The 27111-nt window shown below is 38.0% G+C and overlaps 1 protein-coding gene across 3 annotated transcripts; it reads left to right on the top strand.

Moving 5' to 3' along the window:
• The first annotated feature begins 472 nt into the window (after positions 1–472).
• Positions 473–25854, top strand: LOC145996526 (aladin-like). Of its 3 annotated transcripts, none has more exons than XM_083133029.1 (11): positions 473–496; positions 3027–3164; positions 4655–4779; positions 6292–6439; positions 11112–11317; positions 12083–12242; positions 15772–15935; positions 16886–17128; positions 19209–19337; positions 22250–22334; positions 25462–25854. In XM_083133029.1, the coding sequence occupies exons 2-11, from the start codon at positions 3033–3035 to the stop codon at positions 25555–25557; spliced, it is 1488 nt and encodes a 495-aa protein (XP_082989155.1). In that variant the 5' UTR covers positions 473–496; positions 3027–3032; the 3' UTR covers positions 25558–25854. The 3 variants fall into 3 exon arrangements, with proteins under 3 accessions (XP_082989155.1, XP_082989154.1, XP_082989153.1); XM_083133028.1 differs by lacking the exon at positions 473–496 and adding an exon at positions 521–710; XM_083133027.1 differs by lacking the exon at positions 473–496 and adding an exon at positions 521–788.
• Positions 25855–27111: the final 1257 nt, after the last annotated feature.

The raw sequence follows: 27111 nt of genomic DNA, 5'->3' as shown, positions 1-27111 counted from the left end.
CACCCGTTTTAATTCTGTAATGAAGGTTTAGGTAATAATTAATACTAAAAACAAATCTACTTACCTCGCCACGGAATAATATATATTCCCTCTATTATTTGAACCATACGGGCTATTTTCATTGCTGTCTGCTTCTTCTTCTTCCTCCTCTGGTCAGCAGTGTTGCCAAATCGTGTCCATATAATATAGCTATATAAGTACTAAGTTCAACAACCCTGCTTAAAAGTGTGTTAATGGGTGCGTTCCGAAAGTCTTAACGAAACGAACACATTCAACGAAAAAAACTGGGCTCTTGAATCTGGTGAAACCAGTTATTTTACAGACTTATGGGACGCTCTAGGCGAAAGCGGAATGTTTTGTTTAGGGACTTTCAAATCCCATTTGAAATGATATTCTATTGAAGGATAATTTGTTTGATTCGGAGAAGAAATGGTTATTCAGGGTCGGGCTAATCTCACTAAGATTGAGCACCATTTGATTTGAATTGCTATGCTAGGTATTTTCTGTTATTCAGTGGTTAAAATAAGTCAGAAACAATTTGTTCCTTGCAAGTATAAACTGATTCTCACATCAACACCTTTTCTTGTAAATGTAAAAGTTATCATTCTTCAGGAGATAATTCAGTGCAGAATAGCATGCAGCGTCTGCGTCTGTAACGCGCGGCATATACAATCGTAACTCACGTACGAGAAATGCAACGTGAAAAAAGTGTAATGATATTTTTAATGTGGTTTTAATTAGCGTTGTTTATGTAGAAACAGAATTACTGGAAGAAGAAATAATAGACGGTAAGAATTTCATAATTGAAATAGTTCTCACTGACTTTATAAACAACCATAAAAACAAGAAGTAAAAAGGAAAACGAAAGTTCACTGTTTGATAGAACAGTCGAACTAATTATTTTTGAATGTCTACATGTTTTTACATGAGATACATGATTAATTTTAAAGTTTGCACTGGGACTATTTTGTACCCTTTTCATTATACGGTGTCCAGCCCCTTACCATAACTTAAATATAACTGTAACAGTTCGTTTAAATTTACAGGAGAAAGTACTTACGGAAATCAGTTTCTGCAACATTGTCGAAGTTCTTCGAGGTATTTTCTTTCATCTTTCAATCTATTTCAGCCTGAAATCAATTCCCGTTGCTTCAATTTAAGCGAAAACGTAACCACGCCGTTTTTTAACTGTTTGCCTAACCGGTAACAGTTTCATACATCGGAGACACATTTCTTCATTTTTACAGAAGAAACTTCTTACGGAAATGAGTTTCTCTAAGGTTTACAATGTTAGTCGAGGTATTTTCTTTCATCGTGGTATCTATTTGACCGGGAAATCATGTCAGTGTTTCCAACCCCCTTTTTTTTAACTATGCTTGCCTAACCTTATCGGAATGGTTCGTGGAGCTATCCGTCAGCTACCCGTGCATAATGTACAATTTGCACACGTGATGAACACTATAGTAGGTATTACCTTGTGCAAGCATGTGTGCTCCCATGGACAAGGCATTCCCCGTTGATCGAAGGTAGAATTGGCCGTGATAAGTAGTAGAGAGAATTTAGTGATCTTGTTTTAATGCTAAGAGAACTAAACCTGACCTGCCTAACCTAACCACGAAAGCATTAGGGTTATTATTGAAATGCTGGCCCACCTAACCTAACTATGAAGGTGTGTATTGGGAAGTGAAAATCCAGTGTCAAGGAAACACGCAGTAAGTAATCACTAAAACTTCGCAGTATGTGTTAACAGACATAAGTCGAAATCGAACCGTGTAAAAATTGTGTACATAGCATGAAGAAATCAGAATAAAACAAAAGGAACATAATTGTCAGAATTACATCATATTATACAGTGCCTTCAAAAGGTTTTTGTGCTGTGAGAATGCAGCTTGCTGGTGCTATTCAGTTGAGTTGAGGTATTACATGTATCTGATTCTGCCAGCTAACTGTGTGGTTCCAGCTGGTACACAGAATGGACTGGTTACATGGTGATGTCACTAGCAGCAGATGTCCCGGGTCTCACTTATTGCACAACACTTAGCAACCTTGTGTTCTGACGTCACGGGGCCTATGTTGTTAGGTTAGGCTAGCTAGGTTTAGTACTCTTAGCCTAAATAATAGTTGTATTTATGCTAATGGTACGTAACCTAACCTCGTAGACATTCCTCGTCTACCGAAACATCGTCTGCAATAAATCTCGCACTCCCTGACGTAACACCGGAATTGCCAACCTTCAATGTCCGATATTTCCAACACGGCTCCAAGTTACAAAACACAAACAATGTAACAACATGTTCCTTCATATCACATGCAGATGGCAACGATGAAAATGACGTCATAAATAGACCCATCAAAAAACTCTCATTATCCACTATAATACATTTCCTAAAGCTAAAAACAACAGAAATTGTTCGTATAGAACATAATCTTCATAAATGACACAAAAATCTTATCATGGGGGTACGGAGGATCGGCGGTACCGATATTTTACTAATTACTTTCAGATGAGGCAGTAAATAAGAAATAACGTAAGATAATCTGGTATATTTTGAAGAAATGCATGAAAAATTGAAGCCCTTGGAACATTGGTGGTTTATCATACATGGTGAAAACTGATAGTAGTAGGTTATCGTTTGTTACTGTGGCAACAGTTAGGAAGCAAAATGCTGATGTGTATCGGTGTAAATACTATATCGATGTTCCTATAGTAAATTGTTGATGTGTTTCTTGAAAAACTACATGATTTTCTTTTTTTTTTCTTCACTAACCCCTTATCTATGAAGAATTATTAAAATATCCAGGTGTTCTTCAGAATATAGTCTTTACATTGATGTACGATACACATCATCTTTCTGTTTCCTAACTGCCGTCACTGTAATATAAGTCACACCTTCACAATCAATTCGCAGCTTTGCTGCGTGAAAGTTTGTGTGGAAACATACATCCAGGACACTGGCTCTGGTGATGTCATGCGTAGTCAGCCATTGAATATTTTTGTATTATATATCGGATGTAATTTCTTCCAGGTCTAAATGGCTACCATGCACACACTGACCTCCTTTGACCGTCCAGCTAGAGAGGGGTATATACCTGTTTGTGAACTTGAAGGTAAAATAATGGAAATGCGTATAGAGTCTGCAGATGTGTCCATTTTCACAAATGCTGTAAGTAGAATAGTTAAATGTTGTGGTGTGTGAAGTTGAAGATAGCATTAGATTCTGTTGTTAGTTTTCTGTGTCTGTCTATGCACGTATGAGTGCATGCATGCAGAAATCGAGGTGGGAGGATATGTCAAGTTGGACAACTGTTCTACTTACTACTAAGGTTGCGAGATTTCTAAAATAAAAAAAAAAAGGGACACACAGATTATATAGACATGGATATAGTTAAATTTATTTTTTACAACATTTTTAAACATTACTAATTGCATTGCTAAAAAATTCAGAACATGAGTTATTCTCATTCACTAGAACTTGCAATATGCTTTCCACTGTCGTTAAAGTCCAGCCGATTTCGTGCTTTGGTCCACTGAACTGTTGTTATAGAAATGTCATATTGAAAATCGACAATGAGCAGTTCTATGTCAATGTTAATATGAGGATTGAGTGGTAAATGGTAATTGGTATCCAATTAGGTTAGTTATAAATTTGTATTAATTTATTGTTGTATAAAATGATTTTGAAATTTGAATTTGTTATTTCTTTAGCTAAATATGGGACAAAAGGGCATCCCAAGAACATTTTCCAGGACACCGGGACATTTCTTTAACAACCCTACTTACTACATAATAGGGGTACTCTTGCTAATAAGTGAAGAATTGTGCCTAGTTTATGAAGACAATGTACATTTGTTGTTTATGTATATTTTCTGTTGTTTTTAGCTTGTGGGGATGTGTTATGGTGAAGTAAAGTACCTCTATTTCCTTAACCTGAAGCAACACAGCCCAGTCTTCATGCAAGTGAACAACCAAAGCCAACACCCATTGCCTACCACTTCATGAACACAAAATAAAGTAAATCAAACACGAGGGACTAAACATACAAAATGAAAATTGAAGGAAACTATTATTAGGACCATTAGATTTATTGATGTTTATAGTTTTACGTTGTAGGTTAGGAGTGCTTAGTTTGGTGACATTATCATTTGCACACGTTTTTTTCCCTATTCAAGTGTGCATACAACTCGTTTTTATGGATAAAAAATGGCGAAAGTACTCATAGTTCTTTTTCACTTTTGTGGGTTGTAGTTTGGGTTATTTATGGTTTCCCCACCCTGAAACACATTTTACATTACATAAAACATCAGAATCTATCTATTGGAAAGCAAAGTTGCAAATGCAACTCCTCTTAAAATGTGGTCTGAAATCTCACAATTGCTGCAACTTAGATATCTGTGCATGAACATTTTAATTTCTAAGTATTAGATGAATTTTACTTCTTTAAAATGTATAAATTTTAGCAAGGAATTTTTGTATCCCTATTATTTACTTAAATTTTACCTTATTAGTTTCCTTCTGTATTTTGCATTTTCATCTGATACATGCACTATCACACTTTTACAGTAATATTGATTTCGTTTAGCTTTCGCATTTTAAATGTTGATGTAGTGAACAGGTGGTACGGCTTTTGTAATGTGTGTGTGAATTTCATTACAGTTAAGTTCGTATCCAGAAGTTTCCATTACACACGATCTACTGCACGGTGTCGTGTCTCGTGATGATTCAAGACAGCCATTTTTGCCTACCCACGAAACATTTTTGAAGAAGTTCATCAATACTTGGTAAGTTACGTTAGAAAATAATTTGTGCATGACAAACTTTTAACTAGACTCTGTTCACTTCATGCCATGACTGTACCGAGTACCAAGAATCAAGTCAATAAAATTGACCACCACAATTGCTATAGCTTGCGGAATCACCCCTCGAGATGGGTGCTGAACTACATGTGCATCCCTATTATCACTTGATCGTTGAAAATTGATTTCGTACGAATTTGTGTTACAGTAGAGATTCTTACAAGCTTACATTCAAATACAAATAAGATAGTGATTTGATGAGTGTATACCATATTAGTCTATAAAATTATATTTTATTCAAACTCTCTCTGGATACTTCATGTTGACCAGGGCATTCACTTGTTTACCTCAGTTGTCTCAACCTCTGTGGTATGTGAATAATGCACAGTGTTGTGCTTTGCAAACTTCCTGATGTATTCAGGATATAGGAAGTTCCATCAGGTGTATGGAGTCAGCTGTTTGCAATAGGGGGAGTAATAATCACGATTCGGCATGGAGGAAGGTTTCCATGGCCTGGGTGATATAGAGGTGAGACAGACTGAGAAGGGACGGACTTTAGATTTGGATTGAGGAGAGAGAGGAGCTTAGAGAAAGGAGTTTAGGGAAAGTTAGGCGAGTCCTGGTCAACGAGCAACGAAGCCTTGAGAGGTCTTGGTTTTATTTTATTCGACGTAACTTTGAATTAATCATCACTCTTCAGATAGACAAGTAATTATCCTAACCCAGCCATGATTCAGGTTCGAAGGTTCATAAAACCGAATGAGTGACCATTGTCTTTTCTTCTAGTTGTTAAGCTATTTTGTTTTTGTTGTGCCTTTCGCACTGCTAAGCATTTGACTTGTCATGTTAATGACGAGTGCTCTCATCATTGAGGATGAATGATGAATAAGTTACATCACCCATTGATTTATTGTGAGAGTGACTGGTTTTGATCACCATCATTCTTCAGAATGACACGATACAAACTAAATATCCGAACTGTGGCTATGGGACGTACATAGTTTCATGTCTCCTGGGGGAAACGTAACAACTTTTCTCCTGAGATTTCAGCCTGTGTATGGGACCGGGGGCCAGCCACCATCGGGAGGAAGTTGGGGAGCTGTGAATGAATAGCGTAGCTTGGTTACGGAAACCTACAACAACGACTGGGGGTTCATCATGCTGACCCCACGTCACCCTGTAACTGGTTGGATTATCTCTCACCTCTGGTGGGAGTGAGGCCGGCAGTCAGTAGCATGGTGCTGATCACGTCACCTCCAAAATTGTCAAGATCAAGAAAGTGCGGGACCCTACCCCCAAATCCCCTATATGTGCCTTCATGGCACGGTGCTACATGCACGGAGAACGTTACCTTTGTCGCCAGTACCCACCTTGTGTGTGGAGGTAAGTTATGCTATAGGCTTTTCATGTAAAAGAGGTAACTTTGCTTACAGAATAATAACCGTGCAGTATTTATTAAGTACTTGGGTGTATTCATTTTAGTATTATCGTTTGCAGGTATGAAAATGGATTCTTGGAAGCCATACAGATCGCGTCGAGGGAAGAAAATGAAGCTCCGTATTTCTTGAGTTTATTGAGCAACAGCATTTTGAAGTTAAGAGGTTTCATGTCAAGGATTAGAAATTCAGTTTATCCACAGCTAACAGTGAGTATCTTTGAGAGAACTGATTTAAAACCATTCCTACTAAAGACCTGTAAATACCATTATGATGTAAAATGCACAATTTGGGTGATATATACGACATGCATGTGTGTATGTATGTTATACCATTTTCTTAGGAAATGAAACTACATATTTTAAAATGTTAGTACTAAGTGTTAACAGCTTTGATGCTAATAATCTAAATATGCATATTTGAACTCATTCAGCTATTTTGCAATGTATATAACAATATCCTTAACTGCTAATTACAATTACTGCTTTTGTATGTTGTTACAAAATTTCAAGAATCACATAACTTTTATACACTGAATAAGAGTTTACCTTTGTATATAAACCTTGATGCAATCATTGTAAATATATACAATTTCAATAAAGGTTATTATAAATCTGAATGTTTTTACCTTGCTTCTTTAAAAGAACACATATAATGTGTGAAGATATTGTTTTTTATATAATACCAGTCAAAAAATAACAAGTTATAAATGTGAATTCAAAATATTACAAAATGAAATAATTTGTCCTAGGATAAAAATTTGCTATTAAACATATTCATTCAAACTGGTTGAAATTGCAGATTCCAGGCACATTTAAATAAATGGATAAATTTTGAGTAATCATGTGACCAAAAGTATTTTCTTAATTGCAAAAAAGTGGAACTATGACTTTAACCTAACCATCTCAAATGTAAATATGACAATATATGAGCTTTATTGTCATAACTGCTCTACCAAGAAGAGAAGAACCCTCTTTTGTCGAATTTTGAACGTAATCCGGCGAAGGGGGCGTGTGCGATGCAGTCAGCTGCTTGCCATGTAATTTTGCCCTTGTGTTACCAAAATGTAGCGTTCTTCATAAAACAAAAACACTGAAAAAGATGATCAAGGCAGAATTTATTACAAAATATAACACTATAAATGTGATGTTTCAAACTTATAGTAAGAAAACCTCAATATGCTGACCAAGGCAGAAAATTTATTTTATTTTAAAGCATAAACTAAACATAACATTTCAACCTTCTAGCAAGGTCTTCTTCAGACTCTGTACCCAGTACAAAACAGGAAGATACACAAAAATCACTCCCCTCCAGACACAAGATTATTAGAAAGTTGTTTCTCTCTAGAACATTCCAGCAGGTGACCTTCCCTTGTCAACTGTACTTTCACCTGACAGGCGATTTGGATAAACATTTCCTTTCATCTGGAAAGTGGTTGGACTCTTTATTTCACTCTCTTTTTCCTTTCTTTCTTTATTCCTCTTCCGCTCTTGTCGTTTCCACTCTTTCTAACACCTTTTTCCATTCTTTGTTTATCTTCAGTCCCCCAATCCAGTTCATTGTGTCTTCTCTATTTCCTTGGCCTCCTTCCATATTCTCACTAGTACTCTCTTCTCCCTTCCTATCTGCTTAGCCTCATCCCACTCTATGTCATGTCCTGTTTCTCTCGTGTGTTTAAATATCGCATTTTTTTCATATCATGGAAACAAGGCTTAATGGTGTTATACTTATAGTAAGATCTTCCTCAGGGACTGAACCAAATTAAAATGAAAAAATATTTTTTTTCAGTCTGAGGAAGACCTTGCTGTAAGGTTGAAACGTTATGTTTGTAGTGTGTTATTTTGTAATAAATTCTGCTTTGGTTACCTTTTTGAGTGTTTATTACACATGGAAACAAGATTAAATAGTGTTAGCATTCTTCAATACATCGTTGTCACCTTTATTCGGTGCAAAGTGTTGTACCATCATGAAGGTAAAAAACATACACAATGAAAGCAGAGAAAATTGCATTTTTTTATAATGAAGCAAACTGACATTGTAGCAGAGTGGTTATCACACTGCCTTATGATGCAAGGGGTCCCAGTTTGGGCATGGATGTTGTTTTGGATCCCACTTCAAACTGTAGCTCCAGTCCCAATTAGTTCATTTGAGCATAAAACAAACCTTCAGTTCTAATGCACCTCATATTTTCTTAAGTATATACTTGGTTACATATGGCCATATCAATTAATGAAATTAGATTTTCTGCAAAGTAATGACAAGAATGATAATGATTTTGGCGTGAGACATCATAATTCACATTTTTTTTATTGATTTACTATTTTTTTTACAAAAGTTAATTTTGAACTGTGTTTGTATTTTTCTTGTTAACTAAAAGTTTTTATTTAAAAGCTTCTGTTATGTTAATGCTGGATATCTATATTATTCACTAATGCTACATGGGACCATTTTCGCTTGCTCGTAGTCATTTGAATTCCCCAACCTAGAGCCTGCTACACTCAAGCCTACTGCATTGAACGTGGAATGGTTGGCAACATCCCATTCAAAGCCCAATGTCACTGTAAACCTAAAAACCCTTACATGGAAGAAAACTACCCTATGCAATTACAATTCTAAAAAGTTCACATATTATGTGAGACCCAAATTCAATACATACGAAAATATGAAATATCTACAGACCTGAATGTTGAAATGAACCCCTGGCTACACGTGCTGACAGATCTGCCTTAGCAAATAAAAATATCCTAGCACAGTACAACCCATACCTGTACATCATTGTTCACTTACTGAAAAGGATAATTATATTCTGCGAAATAATAAGATGCAGTAATAACATTCAATTGAACATCAATTTAGTGTCGCAATAATCGTAGAAATGTACATTGAAATGTTGCACTACCACAACAAATTATGGTTATACGTCAACTATTGGACTTCTAGCATAGGCGACTCGTTCGAGCATTATTCGCTCTAGCAGAAGAGCTCTCAATTCTGTACTCCATCTAGCATCACAGTGTGAGTGCTTGAGTGAAATCTCTTCTAATCCTGACACACCTAAATCTAACTTGTAAACTGTCATCTAGAGTTCGCTATGATCTGACCAAGTGGTGGCGATCGAGTTCCAAAAGTGGGAGGGCAAGATGCCAAAACTAGGGGGGGGGGGGGAACACTGTATATTTCTCTTTGTAGATAAGGTTTAGTATAGTGCCGGGGCAATTGCCGCCACTGATCTGACCAACAGGTAAAAAACGAGCACGGAGCTATGGGTTGCTCAGTGAGAAGTATGAGCAGAATGGGTAAGTCAAAGGAGCTGAGTGACTTTGAACATTGTCTAGTTATCGGTACAAGCCCATATTTTTGGTAAATAAAAAAGCAAAATTTCTGTACAAAAATGGAGTCAATTTCAGGTTCAAAAGCGGTAAATAAAATAAAATTTTGGTGTTATAGCAGTGAAAAATTGGATGAAAAGTGGTTTCTGTATAAAATTGGTTTTAAAATTGTGAATATAATCCAAAATTTGATTTAAAAACTACACTTATTACACAAAATTAACATTTCACTTCTAATAGCACATTTATGTAGTTATCAGAGTATTAAGTTTATTTCTGTGAAAAGGAGTCCATTTTTGCTTCTCCAATATTAACAGCAGAATTAATCAATTTTCCGTGAATTGCATAACTCGCAGGATAATTCAGACCTCAGAAGGTGTCGCGTCGGTAAATATACGCTAAATTTCATGTTTAAGAGTTTATTTCGCATTATTTCGTGACAAAACATGGTAGGAAAATGCATCACACACCTTTCAAAAACATGATAAAATTAACACTACAATGTGTTTTTTGACATTTCGTTTTTTCGTCAAAAACTAAATTGCATGTCTCTAGTTATCGGTTACCACACGAGCAGGAAATCAATCATCAGTTCTCGCTGCTACACCTGCTGCATTCAAGCAGTGCAATAACCAAATAAAAGCACTGTGGATGCGTACTTTAGGAATGCAATAGATTAATCGGTATTGGCCGATATAGGCATATTGGTTTATTGGTAAAATTACTGATCCGTAGAGGCACATATTTTTGGTAAATAAAAAAGCAATATTTTGGTACAAAAAAGGAGTCAATTTCGGGTTCAAAAGCGGTAAATAAAATAATATATCTGTGTTATAGCGGTGAAAAATTGGATGAAAAGTGGTATATAAAAAGACATTTTGATTTTAAAATTGTGAATATAATCATAAATTTGATTTAAAAACTGCACTTATTTCACAGAATTAGCATTTCACTTCTAATAGCACATTTATGTAGTTATCAGAGTATTAAGTTTATTTCTGTGTAAAGGAGTCCAGTTTTGCTTCTCCAATATTAACAGCAGAATTAATAAAGTTTCTGGAAATTGCATAACTCTCAGGATAATTCAGACCTCAGAAGGTCTCGCATCGGTGAATAAACCCTAAATTTCATGTTTAAGAGTTAATTTCCCTTTTTGCAGTTCATTTTGCATTATTTTGTGACAAAATGTGGTCACAAAATGCATCTCACACCTTTCAAAAAACATGAACAATTAACACTACAATGTGTTTTTTCAAATTTCGTTTTTTTGTCAAAAACGAAATATGCATGCCCCTACCGATCGGATATATGTATAAATATGTTATGATTTAGTGCAAAATTCTGCCTAACCTAATCTCCATGCCCTACTTTTTTAAAAAGTAAATGTCTAAATATGCAACTTCTTTTGCACTGCAGTCACCTGGAGACAAATATTTATTAAAGAGGTCAATGAACCATTTGGAATTTTATATCGGATTGGTAGAATAATATTGGTCAAAATTTCATATCGGCCCATCCCTACTAAATATTATAAAAATGTTTTTCTTTGTAGGTTTCTGGAGAGCAACTAATAGCAGCCATTTCCCAGACAAGAGATTGGGCGCACAGCCGTGTAAGATGTATTGCATGGCATCCTCATTGCACTAAATTTGCAGTTGCAACTTGGGATGATTCAATTCGCATATACAATATTGCTTCTCCTTTGCTGCCTATCCTGAAATCAAAGGCTCAAAGATTTGTGTCCTGTATGGAATGGAGGCAAGTATTTTGATAGTGTATAGTTGTATGGGGTTAAGAGTGTATAAGGTCAGAGCTGGTGTCTGTACTTTAAATATTTTTAACAAAATTGTTCACATTTATAACTAACTAATTAATTAAATTCACTTTACATCAAATTTTGACACTGATATTACTGAAAGAGTATAATATTTGATAAATTTGGAATTTTAAAATTTCCTGGCTTCATGGTGTCTGACAATACAGAACTGTGCATAAAACCAATGCTTAAAATTAATATTGGATAGAGGATATCAACTAGAGATGGCCAAATCCAGATAAAATTTTATCCGTATAACTGGTGCTGCAAAAATTATAAAAAATATCCATTTTGCATAGTTTGTCGAGCTGGCCTCTGTAGCTGAGTGGTTAGCTGGGTTTGTATGTTTCTTCATTAGTTTCATATCATCACTCATCCTCACGATTAGCCAAAGGTGGCAGAAAAGCAAGGTAAAATAAACAACAAAAAAATCAATCAAGCATAGTTTGCAGAATGTACAGACTATGTGAGTCATTTTTTGCGGAGTCTAGAAAAGACTGAAAAAGCATCGGCCGATCCCGGTGAATAATTCCAATCGATACCTTCCAATCCTGATCCTGCTCGTATCGACTGATACCGATTGGTATCGAATCAGCCCTGCTAACATCACAATCCACGTTCCTTATTTATGAGAGTTATTAAATAGTTCTTTTTTCCAGCAGTTTGACACTTTTGTATGCTTCATTCACTTTTATATTTATTTCTAGGCCTTATTCTGCATCAGAGCTAGCAGTAGGCTGCGAGGACAGAGTGCTCGTGTGGACTGTGGATCCTAATTCCGTTGTCACAAGACCTTCGGCAAGCTGTGCAACAATTCTTAAGCAGCCGGGTCATGCTCCTGTTACTAGCATAGCTTGGAGCCCAGAGGTAAATAATGGCTGTGAAACGTAGGGCTAAGCTGATCAGTAGGGCTCGGAAGTTGAAGACCTATAAATTGCCAAAAAAGAGACCTATAAAAAGACCTAAAAATATTAAAAAAAGGACGTATAAATGTGATCCAAATAAATTAATAACTTCAGTTTTAATTACATATTTAATGAATAAAAAATACAAAATTCTGGTGGTATGGAACACACAGTGTGAAAAAACTGAAAGCTTCAAAGCAAGAGAAAGTTGCCACTTACAGCGTGACCTTCCAGACAAGTTACGGTTAAAGGACCTAGTACCGTACCTGCTTCGGTCATCCAAAAATGTTTTTCTCTCATTTTAGGGATGGTTCATATATATACATATATATATAAAAGCAAGGAGGGCCAAAAGGGCTAAGTAAAAATCAAATAAGGTAAAAGGAAACACTCACCGGACAGTAGGAAAATTCAAAATTTTCGCTAATTTATAGCATCATCGGTGTGAGAAGAAACAGAAGACGGAACCGGAAGTTGGGGTCCTGCAGAGTTGCCAGGTCCCCATTGAAGAAGAAGCGGTGCGTAGAACGAAAAAAACTGTTTCGTCACCAGGCTCGTCGTAAACTGTGAGTGGGGAGGATGAGGCGGGAGGGTGGGTGAGGGTTGGGCATTACTGGGTGGCCTTGTTCAGGCCAGGTGGAGTGGTTGCACTCATGGCCGATATATAGGCCCTCTCCCATCTTTTGCGAACAGAGGTGTTGGCTGGTTGGGGTAGGAGTTGGATGATCGCTACCCGGAAGCAGTCGTTGAAACTGATGTTGTGGTGGTTGGTGTGGACGGCGACAGTGAAGTCCAGGTTGTGGGTGGAGGAGCGGTGGTTATTGATGCGGAGGTTGAGGGCCGTTGATGTTTCCCCCAGGTAAAAATCACCACAGATGTTGCAGGTGAGGATGTAGATAAGGTTTGAGGCATGGCAGGTCCCTTTGGGATGGAGGGTAAATTTGCCAGTGGCCGTGTGCACCTGGAGGGTGTGAGAAGTGATGAGGATGGGGCAGGTCTTGCACCTGGGGCGGTTGCATTTATGGGCAGGGGGGTGTTGGATGTGTGGTGAAGGAGTGTTGTGGACCAGGATGTTTTGGAGGTTAGGGGGGCATTTGAAAACCACCCTGGGTTTGTCGGGAAATATGTTTTTGGTTTCGGGATCACTGTGGAGGATTGGGAGAAGAGAGTGCAGTGTGTGCCTGATTTTGTTGAGGTGGGGATGATATTGGGTGATGAGTGCAGGTGGGTTGGTGGCAGCAGGTTTCTTGGTGGTGGTGGTATGTGAGGCAGCTCGTGATATTTGCTTGATGACCAGGATGGAGGGATATCCACGGTTAACCAGGGCCTGGTGTAGGCGGAGGTTATAATTCTGGCGGGAGGTGGGTGAAGTGTTCAGGCGCTGTCCCCTGAGGGCCAGAGAGAATGGAATTGCTTTTTTGGTGTGGAACGGGTGGGAGCTGGAGAAGTGTAGGTATTGCATGTGGTTGGTGGGTTTTATGTGGATGGAGGTAGTCAGGTGTCCTCCCTCGATGTGCACGTCCACATCCAGGAAGGTGATCTGATTGGGGGAGTGTGTCCAGGTGAATTTTAGGGAACGGAAGTGGTTAAGTTGGTCCAGGAAGGCTGACAAGGATGGTTCTCCATGTGTCCAGAGCATGAAGATGTCGTCGATGAAGTGGAGCCAGAGGAGGGGTTGGAGGGGTTGGGTAGCCAAAAACTCTTGCTCAAGTTGGCCCATGAAGAGGTTTGCATAGGATGCAAACAAGGCCACCCAGTAATGCCCAACCCTCACCCACCCTCCCGCCTCATCCTCCCCACTCACAGTTTACGACGAGCCTGGTGACGAAACAGTTTTTTTCGTTCTACGCACCGCTTCTTCTTCAATGGGGACCTGTCAACTCTGCAGGACCCCAACTTCCGGTTCCGTCTTCTGTTTCTTCTCACACCGATGATGCTATAAATTAGCGAAAATTTTGAATTTTCCTACTGTCCGGTGAGTGTTTCCTTTTACCTTATTTGATTTATATATATATATATATATATATATATATTGTGGAAGGATTCAAGGGAGACATCAGTGCTCGGTCAAGCGACAATTTGCAACACAAGGTAACATTCCACAAATAGCGGAAACACATGACGTCAGGAGACACGGCATTCTTCGATACTACCAGGTTCAAGCCCGCTATCAGCTGGCAAATACGGAAGTGCTGTCCAAGCAGCTAGGAAGTATTTGCCAGCAGAATTCGAGTCTCAGTCAAGTCTCAGAATTCAAGGACCTCCAGAAGAATATCAGCTACCAGGCAAAGACCTCGACACCTTTCAGGTCTCAGCCTGACTCGGGAAACCGAGACGAAGCTTTCACCTAAGGCAACCGCAGTACATTTGCGAGTTGACTAACTTCGGCACCACGGCCTACAACTTGTAGCCGTCGGTCAGACCATCGTCCCGGCTTCTTTTCTAGGGCCGATACTCCAAGACCAGCGTGTGCTTCGTCGCCAGCCATGGGCAAGAAGACCGTGGGCCGTTGAACTCAGGACTCTGTGCTCTGTCACATGACGTCCACACTCTACCGCTTGCCCGAGAGGTAAGATGTACGTCGTCTACATCCCTTGAAATCATTCCACTCCCTGCCAGAAGCCTGTCAGCGAGATTGTATGGGGACCATAAACGTAACCTAGCTCTACCATCTGACCCCTAAGCGTTCACAGTAACGATCCCCGTAGTTTAAGTAATTGAAACCTGTGAATGCATCAATATATATATATATATATATATATATATATATATATATATATATATATATATATATATATATATATATATATATATATATATATATATATATAAATCAAAGAAGGTAAAAGGAAACACTCACCGGAACTTCCGGTTCCGTCTATTTCTCCTCCCACCGATGATGCTATAAATTAGCGAAAATTGTGAATCTTTCTACTGTCCGGTGAGTGTTTCCTTTTACCTTCTTTGATTTTTACTTAGCCCTTTTGGCCCTCCTTGCTTTTATCCATTATATATATATATATATATATATATATTTCTTTACAGAAAGGATGTTTAAGAGGTGATGAACTGATGATGATTCGAATTGAGAATGGGCAGTAAGAACGTAGTCGAAAGAAGGTGAAGTTGCAAAAAAGGCCATTAAGACCGAAAAAAAGGCTAAAAAAGTACCAAAAAGGACAAATAAAACCCACCTTTTTCTGGCCTCCATCGACCTAAAATGAACATATATTATGATGGGCCTCGTCTTCGGACACTAGGGAAAAAAAGGATTTTTCCTCAACTTCCGAGCCCTACTGATGAGTATCAGCACATATCATTCTTGTCCTAAGTATGATGTATTTGAATCTAATTGCCCATTACAGCTAATTAGCACCTAATACTATTACAAGGTCTGGATATTTTGTGATACATGTGAATTGTAGCATTATTAATCAAAATTTTATGCAAAAAAGTACTGTTCCTGAAATCAGTTTCTTTTGTCCTGATAGGGTGATCTCCTTCTGACTGCCTCAGCTGCAGATCCAGCAATGTACATATGGGATGTTGCATTGAAGAAGAATATTGCTTTGAAAAGGGTTGGAGGAGTATCGCTCGTTTCGTGGTCTCCAAATGGATTGAAGGTGTTATCGGCCACGTCAGGAGTTGTGTTCAGGTAAATGTTATAAAATCGTTGAATTAAGTGATTGCACTGCACTGATTCGTTTGTGTTAATTCTATAGATTCATACAAATTGATCATGTGGCGTTTTCAACCGAGTTTTGGTTTGCACAAAGTGTGACAATTCATAATTGGAAGAAGAGAGACGGGCCAGTAGGTAAATACATTTATCCCCGAATATTTTTTTTTCCTATAAATTTCAGTGGCCACTGCCACCATCCTCGTTGGAAAATTGTTGCATGGCGTGCTTCTATTGTTCATAGCTCTCCGGCTGCGACTAGGTGCACTGTTGTTAACTGTACATGTGCATCCGTGTCGTATGCTATTTCCCGGCACTAACTGTTGTTGTAGGGGAATCCAAGTGTGGTGTGCCTGTCCACTATCGATGTTTAGCTCATGTGATCACATCGAAATGTAAAAGAGACATTGTTTAATCTATCTTTATACTATTTCTCATTCACAAGCTTTTCAATTGTTGTGGTGATACTGGGTTTTTACCAACATTCTTTTAGAGTAATCCATTAACACAGTGAGGTTCAAATTAGAGATGGCCACTAAAGCCGGATATCCAGATTCCAAATTATCCGATATCTGTTTCAGATGCAATGGATATTCTGAGCATCCGAATTTCTGGATAATTAATACATCCGGATAATCTGAATATCTGGATAGAACAGATTTGATGGAAGTATTTTGAGAAAATTAATACAGTAAAATACGAAAATGGCGAATAAAAGAATATGTGGATAGCCTGTAAAATGGATTAACGATAAAACTGTATGGATAATGCACACATTCAGATAATCCAGATAGAAAATTATCTGCTATTGGGATAAAATTTTATCTGGATTTGGCCATCCCTAGTTCAAATCAGAAGAACCAACTGTTAGAATCTGCTGGTAAATTATAGGTATCTGAAACGTAATTACAATGTCTTCTTTGCAGAGTGTGGGACACTGAAAACTGGTGCCCTGAACGATGGACAGTGGTTGCAGGTCGTGTTCATACTGCCTGTTGGAGTCCTTGTGGAACGCTGCTTCTGTTCACAACCTCAGAAGATCCATATGTGTACTCCCTAACGTTTAGACTGCAGAGCCCATTGGCTATTTCAGATAAGGATGTGATTCAGAGTGCAGTGCCCGTTATAGATCTTACAGAAATTGATATTCGTGACGAAGAAAATGCACGGTTAGTATAATTTTTAAATTACTCAATACAAACCTCTCCTATACAAACAAGCCAAGTCTAGTATTTAAAAGATGATATCTTTTCTAGACTTCTGATCAAGTGTGGATATTTTTTCTCAGCATATATCGTTTTATATCATCAGAATATGATAATACATGGTCTGTCAAAAAATACAAAAAAAAAAAATGACAATTACAAAAAATCTATATATTTAGTAAAAAAGTAGAAGATTCAAGAAACATTGTACATACCTCAGTCCCCTTGGTATCTCACACACTTCTCCCAGTGTAGTTTCTGGGGTTCAAAACATTCTGCAAAGTTCTGTATGTAATCGCGAATAACTGCCATGTCGTATTGGCTGGATAATTGTCGACAGTCTGGAAACTCTTCCCTTTCAAAGGTGATTTAAGTTTATGGAACATCCAGAAGTCACAGGGTATCAAATCTGGGCTGTAGGGTGGCTGAGTCACCTGCATGGTGCGATGTTTCGCTAGTCTTCGCAAATGTGCTCACTCACCGGCATCTAGGTTACATCACAGTCTTGCAAACTGTTCTCATTATATTAACATTGGCTCAGGATGGACCACGTATACCAAACTCTGCTATCTTGGGTGTTGTAAGAAAGAGACGCAACCATGTGTCAACCTTCCACACACTACACCCTGGACTGCATTTTGCAGAGTAATGAGGCTCTGGCATCTGTGCTAGTGTTACCCTTTTGTGTTTGTGATTGTCCTTTAATGAATTTCGTCTTATCATTATCTTCACAATTAACCAAAAGTGTCAGAAAAGCCAAGTAAAATAAATTAAATCAGTCATTCATGCTATGTTGAGTATATTTTTGTTAATTTTTGTTGTTTCCATCATTGACAATTTTACTGTAAAATAAACTTGCTGTGTATCGCATCTGAAATTTTTTCAACAAATAAATATGAGTGAAATTCCTTTTACCATCCCATGTGATGGAAGGTGCATGCTCGAATTCTGCCAGAAAAGCGAAGCGCCGCTTTTCTCGGCGTTGCAAAACTTTGTTACAAAATGCAAAATCATGAGAAATGCCCATTACATTTTTATAATGTTTTTTTTTTTTTCAAAATTAGTATTACTAAAGAAATCCAACCTCGTAATTTGTATTTGCATCAGTTGATACATACGTGTTATATGCAGTGACATAGTGCAAGCATGTGTGGTTTTAATGATGGTTCTCTTAAATTATTCCATGCATAATACATAGGGGCATGCATATTTCGTTTTTGACAAAAAAACGAAATTTGAAAAAACACATTGTAGTGTTAATTTTTCATGTTTTTGAAAGGTGTGAGATGCATTTTGTGACCATGTTTTGTCACGAAATAATGCGAAATGAACTTCAAAAAGCGAAATTAACTCTTAAACACGAAATTTACCATTTATATACCGACGCGACACTTTCTGAAGTCTGAAGTATCCTGTGAGTTATGCAATTCCCGGATAATTGATTAATTCTGCTGTTAATATTGGAGAAGCAAAAATGGACTCCTTTACACAGAAATAAACTTAATACTCTTATAACTACATAAATGTGCTATTAGAAGTGAAATGTTAATTCTGTGGAATAAGTGTAGTTTTTAAATCAAATTTAGGATTATATTCACAATTTTAAAACCAAAATGTCTTTTTATATACCACTTTTCATCCAATTTTTCACCGCTATAACACCGATATTTCATTTTAACCCGAAATTGACTCAGTTTTTGTACCGAAATTTTGCTTTTTTATTTACCAAAAATATGTGCCTCTAATAATACAGTACACACCAGAGTTTTTGGATGCAAAAATTTTGGAAAAAATTGCGCATTCTCGTACATGAGTAAATATGGTATTTTTGTTCATTTATTTCTGACAATGTCAATACATTTTATTCTCTTGGGTGCCAAGTACAGTTTAAGACTTACAACTTGATTTTTTGCATGTTAATGCACCACTAAGTGGTCTGTAGACTTATTCTAAAATTACCTGGAAAATTCAGTAAATTTTAGTGAGAATTCCAGTTCAGTGATTGTGTGTATTTATTTCAACAATCTGTATTGTAATTTTGCAGAGTTGGTGGCATTGTTGCGGGAATGGACTGGAGCAAAGACGGAACCTATCTTGCCCTGATGTTCAAGAACAGTGAATTTGTTGCTGTTTTCAGAACACTTGTATCTCCTACGCTCAGTGTGACACCATGGTAAGACATAGATCGAAATTACCATTTTTGTCGTATTAATATTAACATGTGCATGTGTTCTTTACATAGAAATAAATATAATGATACTTCAGTACTTACATAAATGGATCTATTTGGTCTAGGAATTAATTCGTGCGGTTGTTACGCACACATTGAAGCTGTAGTTCAAACACAAAATACATAAATACCTTAAGAAAAATATTTTCCATCGCGAGCCACCACTTTCGCCCATCTGTCAGGCAAGTTACGGATTCCGTGGCGAAAGAAGTCCTCATCCTTTGAAGCAATCCAGTCAGAGACCCATTTTTCGATATCTTCTGAAGAAGTGAACCGCTGTCCAATCAAATCGTTATTCATGCAATCGAACAAGTAGTAGTCCGAAGGAGCAACGTCTGGTGAATGCGGTGGGTGGGGTAAAACTTCCCATCCGACATTTTCTAAATAGGTTTTGACCGGTTTTGCGACATGTGGGCGAGCGTTATCATGTTGAAAAATAAGTTTATCATGTCTGTTCTCCCATTCTGGTCGTTTCCTGGCCAGAGCTTGCTTCAAACGCATTAATTGTCATCGATAACGTTCTCCATTAATAGTTTCACCCGGTTGCAGCAGCTCATAGTACACCACACCTTTCATATCCCACCATATGCACAGCGTAACCTTTGCACAGTGAATATCTCGTTTCGGTTATGATGGACCTGGTTCACCTGGCTTCACCCAGGCCTTTTTTCGTTTCGGGTTCTCGTAATGGATCCACTTCTCATCGCCAGTAACAATGTGATGCAAAAACCCCTTTCTTTTCTGTCTTTGAAGCAGCAATTCGCAAATGGTTTTTCGTCTTTCAACGTCTCTGTCTTTCAATTCAGGTGGAACCCAATGTGACATCTTTTGAATCATTCCCATGGCTTTGAGGCGTTTGGAAACTGTTGTTTGATCAACGCCTAATGCTTCTGCAAGTTTTTCCTGCGTTTGACACGAATCCTGATCGAGCAATGCTCTCAATCCTTCGTTTTCAAATTTTTTTGGCTGTCCAGGTCGCTCTTGGTCTTCCAGACCGAAATCACCACTTCTAAACCGTGCAAACCACTTCTGACACGTTCGTTTCAGCTAGCGCATGGTCACCATACAGTTCCACCAAAATACGATGACTTTCAGTAGCACTTTTCTGCATGTTAAAGTAATGAAGCAGAACACCCCGCAAAAAACACTTTATCTGGCACGAACTGTGCCATGTTCAGTTGACTACAAAATGCTGTTGTTGACGCGTCAATCAACTGCCCTATACTACGAACGATGCGCGCTGACAGGAGTTTTCAATGCATGTGTGGCTACACGGAACTGTGGGACGATACGCTCGTTACGCCATCTCTTGTCCAGGTGCACGAATTAATTCCTAGACCAAATATATACAGTGGAATCTCGATTATACATTCCTGGAATTTAAATGTTGTCTATTACACCAATATTTATTGTCTCAGCATAAAATGAGAGTTTGGAAGTTTGATGATAAATCATACTTTTCCTGAACCAGAAAACATTCTGTTTGTTATGCATTTACTAGCATAACTTACGTATTTAAATTTCCAGACATAATATTTTCAGCAAGTTTGCCATTAATTGAAAATACGGTCAATGGGAAATCACAATATTATTTTTAACTGAAATGTTTGGCAATGTTAATTGTGGTAAATTTATTTTAAATAAATAAACTTAGGAAACTTAAAATACTTTGCAGTGAATGTAGGAAACATCATCATCATCATCCTTTGCCGTTTCCTGCCTGTGGCTGGGTTTGCATAGAAATCAAGCCTCTCCATTTTTTCCTGGTCTTCCACCACTACTCTCTTTCCATGCTATTCCAATCTTGTCCTCTTCTCCTAACACTCTCCACTATCTGTTCTTTCCACTGACATCTTGGTCTCCCCCTTGGCCTTATTCCCACTCCTTGTGCATGTTAAGTTCTTACTGGTAGTCTTTCTGCATCCATCCTCTTCATGTGTCCGAACCATCTTATCTGTGCCTGATCTATTCTTTCCTGAAGCTTCGCCACATCCACTGTCTGTCGGATCTCCTCATTTCTTATTCTGTCCCTTCTAGTCTTCCCCAATATACTCCTTAAAAATTTCAACTCCACTGCCTGCATCTTTCTTTTGTCTCTCTCTGTCATTGTCCAACTCTCTGCTCCGTATGAATTTATTGGCACATAGTATGTGTTATATTTTACCTTCTTGCATTTCATAGATACATCCCTGTTCCATATTAATCTTCGAACGCTTTGATATAGTCCACTACCCATTTGTCCTCCTCTATTCTTCCACTTCTTTCAATGTAGGAGAGAAACAGACTGCTCTTAATGCAAAAGTCAAAATTGTAATATTCAAATATTGACTTATACAAGTAAAATAGGTGCCTATCGATGCTCGTTCAGTTACTCCAGAACATTACAAAATGTAAGAGCGTGACAACTGGTAATTTTTCAGGGGAAAAGTTTTGCTTTAAAGTGTCTTTTTTGGAGGAGAGAAGATGTTATCTAACTTTATGCATAACTTCCCAAGTGATGGTAATGTAGAGACTATATTCAATACAAGGTGTAAGAAAGCAACTTAATTCTTTGAAATGTAGTCGGAAAGATGCATGTTGAATTCAATGAGTTTTTGGTGGTGCCATCTGGTGGTGAAAGATGATGATGATATTCTCTAGGATTTTGTAGAGGGTTTCTCAACCTTTGCAAAAGTTACTTTTCACTTTCATATTCAAAGTTTCAACCCCTGAAGAGGAGTGAATGAATGAGGAGTCTATGAAAACCTGTATAAACATATCCAGAAATGAAAAAACCATGAAAAGAGAACCTTTTCATTTCATTTAAATGTTTTATGTGTTGCAGGATAATTTATATGTATCTTTTTATTTTTCAGTGCCTTGCTAAGAGGTTATCCTGGACAAGTTCCTAGTTTCATTTGCTTTCAGAAAAATTTTAAAGAAGGTTCCCTGCTCACGATAGTAAGTATATTTTGCATTCAGTTTCTTAAGTGTGTAGCTTAGAGCTGAGCTGGTACCACTTCGATACCCTTATCAGTTCTTACAGACGTTAATACCGATGATTGAATATTGTAAGAATTAAAAGTTGTTCAAAATATTGAATATTAATAATTTGTTAGTATTTCTCTGCAATTATATGCATCAATTTACCATTTTATTTTAAAATATGTATTCAAATATTTATTCTAAAAATATTAAAATGGCTATCATTTTATCACAAAATCAGGGGTAGAAAAATACAGGGCACCTGGTTGCCATGGTGCTTGAAAATTTCCACCTGGCACTTGAATTTTCAAATTCAGTGCTAACGAATTCACTTACGGAAATTTCTATTACTTTCTTTTTTTAAATACAGGTAAAAGATAAAGTGCTCCCCTGTGCATAGCACCACGCCATGAAGGCGTATAGGGGGTGTGGGGGTAACGCCCCACACTTTCTTGATCCGGTCGTGAGTGGGGGTGATGTGATCAGCATCATACCCCTGACCGCCTTTACCCCCCAGGGTTTCCCCCAGGTACCCATGTTATTCGACGCTGGGTGGGCGCCAGGGCCGCTTCCATCGTTAGAAAAGTTCCCAGATTTGAACCGGCCAGGGATCGAACCCGGGACCTTTAACATGGTAGTCAGACGCGTTACTGACTGAGCCGTATGTGTTTTTTTAATATTTGTGTGATTTCTGTATCCACTAAATCAGAATAATAAACATGCCATTATAAATTTTTGCACTGTTGCTAGTTGAATTTTAAAATTCAATGAATGAATTTAAAATGAATGAAAATGCATTACATGGTTATTCATACTGTTACCAGTTGAGCTTTCTTTAGAATTATTAGTTTCATCCAATCTTGTGTTAATTAATAAATTAAATGTTTTAAGGTCACATTTCAAAATATGTAGCTTTATCTTAGTTGTGTTAATGTTTTCCCTAGACCATATTTCCTGCCATATTCTGCCTTTTATAAATACTCATAAGCAGGGCCCGGATTTTGATGACCTAAAATTCTTTGAAAAATGACAACAAAAAATCGTGTAAAATGACCCAAAATCTTTGAAAAATGACCCAAAAATTTGTACAAAACTCAATCTGCTTATTGAAAATAGTATATATATTCCAAGACAAACAATTTAACAATTGCTTCTTCACCTTGGTGTGTTGTACAGACTGTGAATAAGAAACTCGACAATGTTGCATTTTGCGATTTTCAGACAGGCTTTGTTGCGCTGGTAGTTAACCCTTAGTACGCCCCGCGGTCTGACGAAAGTAAGCCCAGTGTCGCCGAGGCTTTGAGCGCGAAATTTGAATTTGTATACATAATGGAGAAAAATCGTAATAACTCTGGCACTATGGGACCAATCTACTTCGGATAACTTTTGTTTTGCAGGCAATACATCGGTGCATGCAAACATGTAAAATTTGGATGCCCCAACCACGGGGGGGTTTACGGGCGGGGGCTGCATCCCCCGAATTTCATTGAAAAAAACATAAAAATGTGGTGTTTGCCCCCTCATCTCCAGCTACTTTGGGGAGAAAACCGGAACTTTTGCTTTTTTTTTTTTTTTTTTTTTTTTTTTCAAAGAATGGACCTTCCGCAACAGAATGAAACTTGATTCATGTTCGTGGGTGCAATACAATTTGAATAATAAGGCAAAACGTAAAACTCCAGCGAATTGTAGCCAATTTGCATATTATTCATAAAATTGTTATATAACTGACACTATGGGACCAATCTACTTCGGATAACTTTTGTTTTGCAGGTAGAACATCAGTGCATGCAACCATGTAAAATTTGGATGCCCCAACCATGTGGGGGGGGGTTACGGGCGGGGGCTGCATCCCCCGAACGTCAATGAAAACATCATAAAAATGTGGAGTTTGCCCCCTCTTCTCCAGCTACTTTGGGGAGAAAACCCGAACTTTTGCTTTTCTTCGTTCGCACTTGCATCTTGTGTAGCTACTGTGAATCTATTTCTTCCCTGTTGACTCGGCTCTTTGTGGAAATATGTCCGGAAGGAAACGATTGTGCATTAGGGAAATCGATGACCTGTTATATGATACAAACTGTTTATCGTGAGGCCTTTCCTAACAGAGGAGGGAAGGGAGCCTTTGCAATCGTTTGTTTTGTCTATACTTCTGGATAGACTCACACTTCTGGCCTCTGGCTGGCTATCGTCAAGCTTCATTGCATTTCTAACATAGAGGCGACAGAAAGCTGACACCGCCAAACCTCATCCAATCCCCGCTCTCCTTGACACCCCCCCCCCCCCCGGCCACTTCTTCAGCTGAATCACCAGGTCTAAACACAAAGAAGAATGTGTGCCTTATCAGTACTAAATCACAGTGTTGGAAGCTTGGAGGAAAACAGCATCGTAAATACCAAGCATTTATTGTGTCTGTCAACTGACCAGGGAACACGTGAGCCCAAAGCCCAAACACGTGACATATTCCGTGAAAGGAGGGGGGGGGGATTTGCAATTTTTGTAAACATGATTGCAAAACCTGTTCCCGAATGAACTGCCAGTGTTTCAACCTGAATATACAAATATAAGTGTGGCAAACCCTCGATAATTGTATCTAAAGCTGTTTGTTGCATATCTGCAGCAGCGGCTACAAGGGACATAGTCTTTTTTTTGTTGCATATATGCAACGGGGGGGGGGGGGACTATTAAACACAGAGTAAGTACCGCAAGATAACATTCAGACAAAACCGAAATTGTTGAACTTCTTATGTTTCAACATGCAATGACACAAATTTTTTAAAAAAATGACCTAAAAATGATGCAAAATTGTAAAAAATTACCCCAAAATATTACATTTCTTCAACCTGAGGAGGGTGTTCAGGATTTCTGTACTAGTTAGCAATGTCTACGTTGCACCAGTTAAAAGCTGAAATGTCATCAAAATCCGGGCCCTGCTCATAAGTCAAAAATTAGTACATGATGACCCTTTTCTAAATGAATAGAGCAGACTTTAAAGGGGGTGTCAGACTTACGAGCTTTCATCGTATCGAAAAAATGGCATCTTTACAGTTCAAATTAACACTGAATGGCCCTCCATATATTTAAAACAATATTTTTTTTTATATTTCAGGCATGGTCATCTGGTAATCTGCAGTACTTTCCATTTATATATACAGTGCTGGAACCTCCTGTTAACTTGAGAAATTCACTTCACAGAACATTCTAAATTGAATAAGAACTTTACACAATTTTTATTGAAAATTGAACTTTTTGTGCTAAGTTTAGTATCCTAAGAGATGCCATTGGAAGAAGTGGGTTTGATTTTCCTAGCTTTAAGTTTATTAATGGGACAGTTTTTTTGTTTTTTTTCAATCAAGTTTCATATTGGATAAACTACATTAATAAACTGATAACTTATTTTTATAATATTAATAAGTGGTATTACATGTAATGTATGTGAGATACGATATTGAAGATGTCAACAATGTAACCAATTTGTGAATAAATGACATTTTCAGTTGTATTTTACTGTTTCTATTGTTAACATCATTAGGTATTTGGCTGTAGCGTGATTTTCAGTGTTGGACTGCATGCGTACTAGAGTACTGCATAGAAGTACTTTTTCCTCGAACTCGTTTAAGTCTCCCAGGCTTGAGAGTTTACAATGGAATATCATTTTAATGTAACAATAATCATAGACACATATGTGTAAAATATCCATCCTGGCAGTTTCAGCCCACAATCATCTATTTTATTTTCGTATACACAGTCTGTTCAGTGGGAAAGGTGACTAATGAGAAATGAAAGACAAGACGTTGTGGATTGGTAGTTTACAATAACGTTTATTCAAAATAGACACCTCGTGAGTCAATACATGCACTGAAGCGGCTGTAGAACTTTGTGAAGCAGTCTTGGTACTCTTGTTTCGGAATTGCCTCCAAAATCGCGGTCGAAGCCTTTTGGATGTCTGGAATGGTGTCGAAACGCCTTCCTTTTGAACGCCAATTTCAGTTTTGGAAATAGCCAGAAGTCGCATGGAGCTAAATCTGGAGAATATGGAGGATGATTGAGCTCCACTATCCCTTTTTTGGCCAAAAACTGGCGTACCAAGCTGCTCTTGTGCACGGGTACACCATGAGCCCTGTTCCCGATATTCAGGCTGAATTCTACGAATCCTGGCCAATAGACGATGCAAAATACCCACGTAATACTCAGCGTTCACAGTGTGACCGTCTGGAGTGAATTCCTTGTGGATGATGCCTTTGGAATCTAAGAAAACCGTGAGCAGGGTGATTCAGCTCTTCTGCATGCACACTTTCTTCGGTTTTGATTCGGCTCTTCGGCATGGGCACTTTCTTCGGTTTTGGAGAGCCTGGACCCTGGACCATCATGAAATCTTGCAAACCACTTAAACACGTTCTTTCGGCTCAATGCCTCACTACCGTAAACAGTTTGAATAATTTGAAACGTCTTTGTTGCACTTTCACTCAATTTGAAACAGAATTTAATGTTGGCACATTGCTCCCTTCAGCAGGTACTGTCAGTCACAAGATCCGTATGCGTCGACCGTCGACGCTAGTGCTTTGCAACTTTGCCGGAAGAAAGTTGAAATGTGTCGCTGTGTAGTACACATACTTCTCCATAGATGGTACTACTGGTTCCGTGGCAAAAAAATCTGTCACCTTTCCTACTGGACGGACTGTGTATCAGGCTAAACTACATTTTTGCATGGAGTTGATGTATATATTTACTTAAGTTTTAATTTCACTGCATCTTTCAC

Source organism: Lepisma saccharinum, chromosome 12, assembly GCF_977018435.1.
Source record: "Lepisma saccharinum chromosome 12, izLepSacc3.1, whole genome shotgun sequence".
Lineage (NCBI taxonomy): Eukaryota > Metazoa > Arthropoda > Insecta > Zygentoma > Lepismatidae > Lepisma > Lepisma saccharinum.
This window is presented reverse-complemented; position numbering and strand designations above follow the sequence as displayed.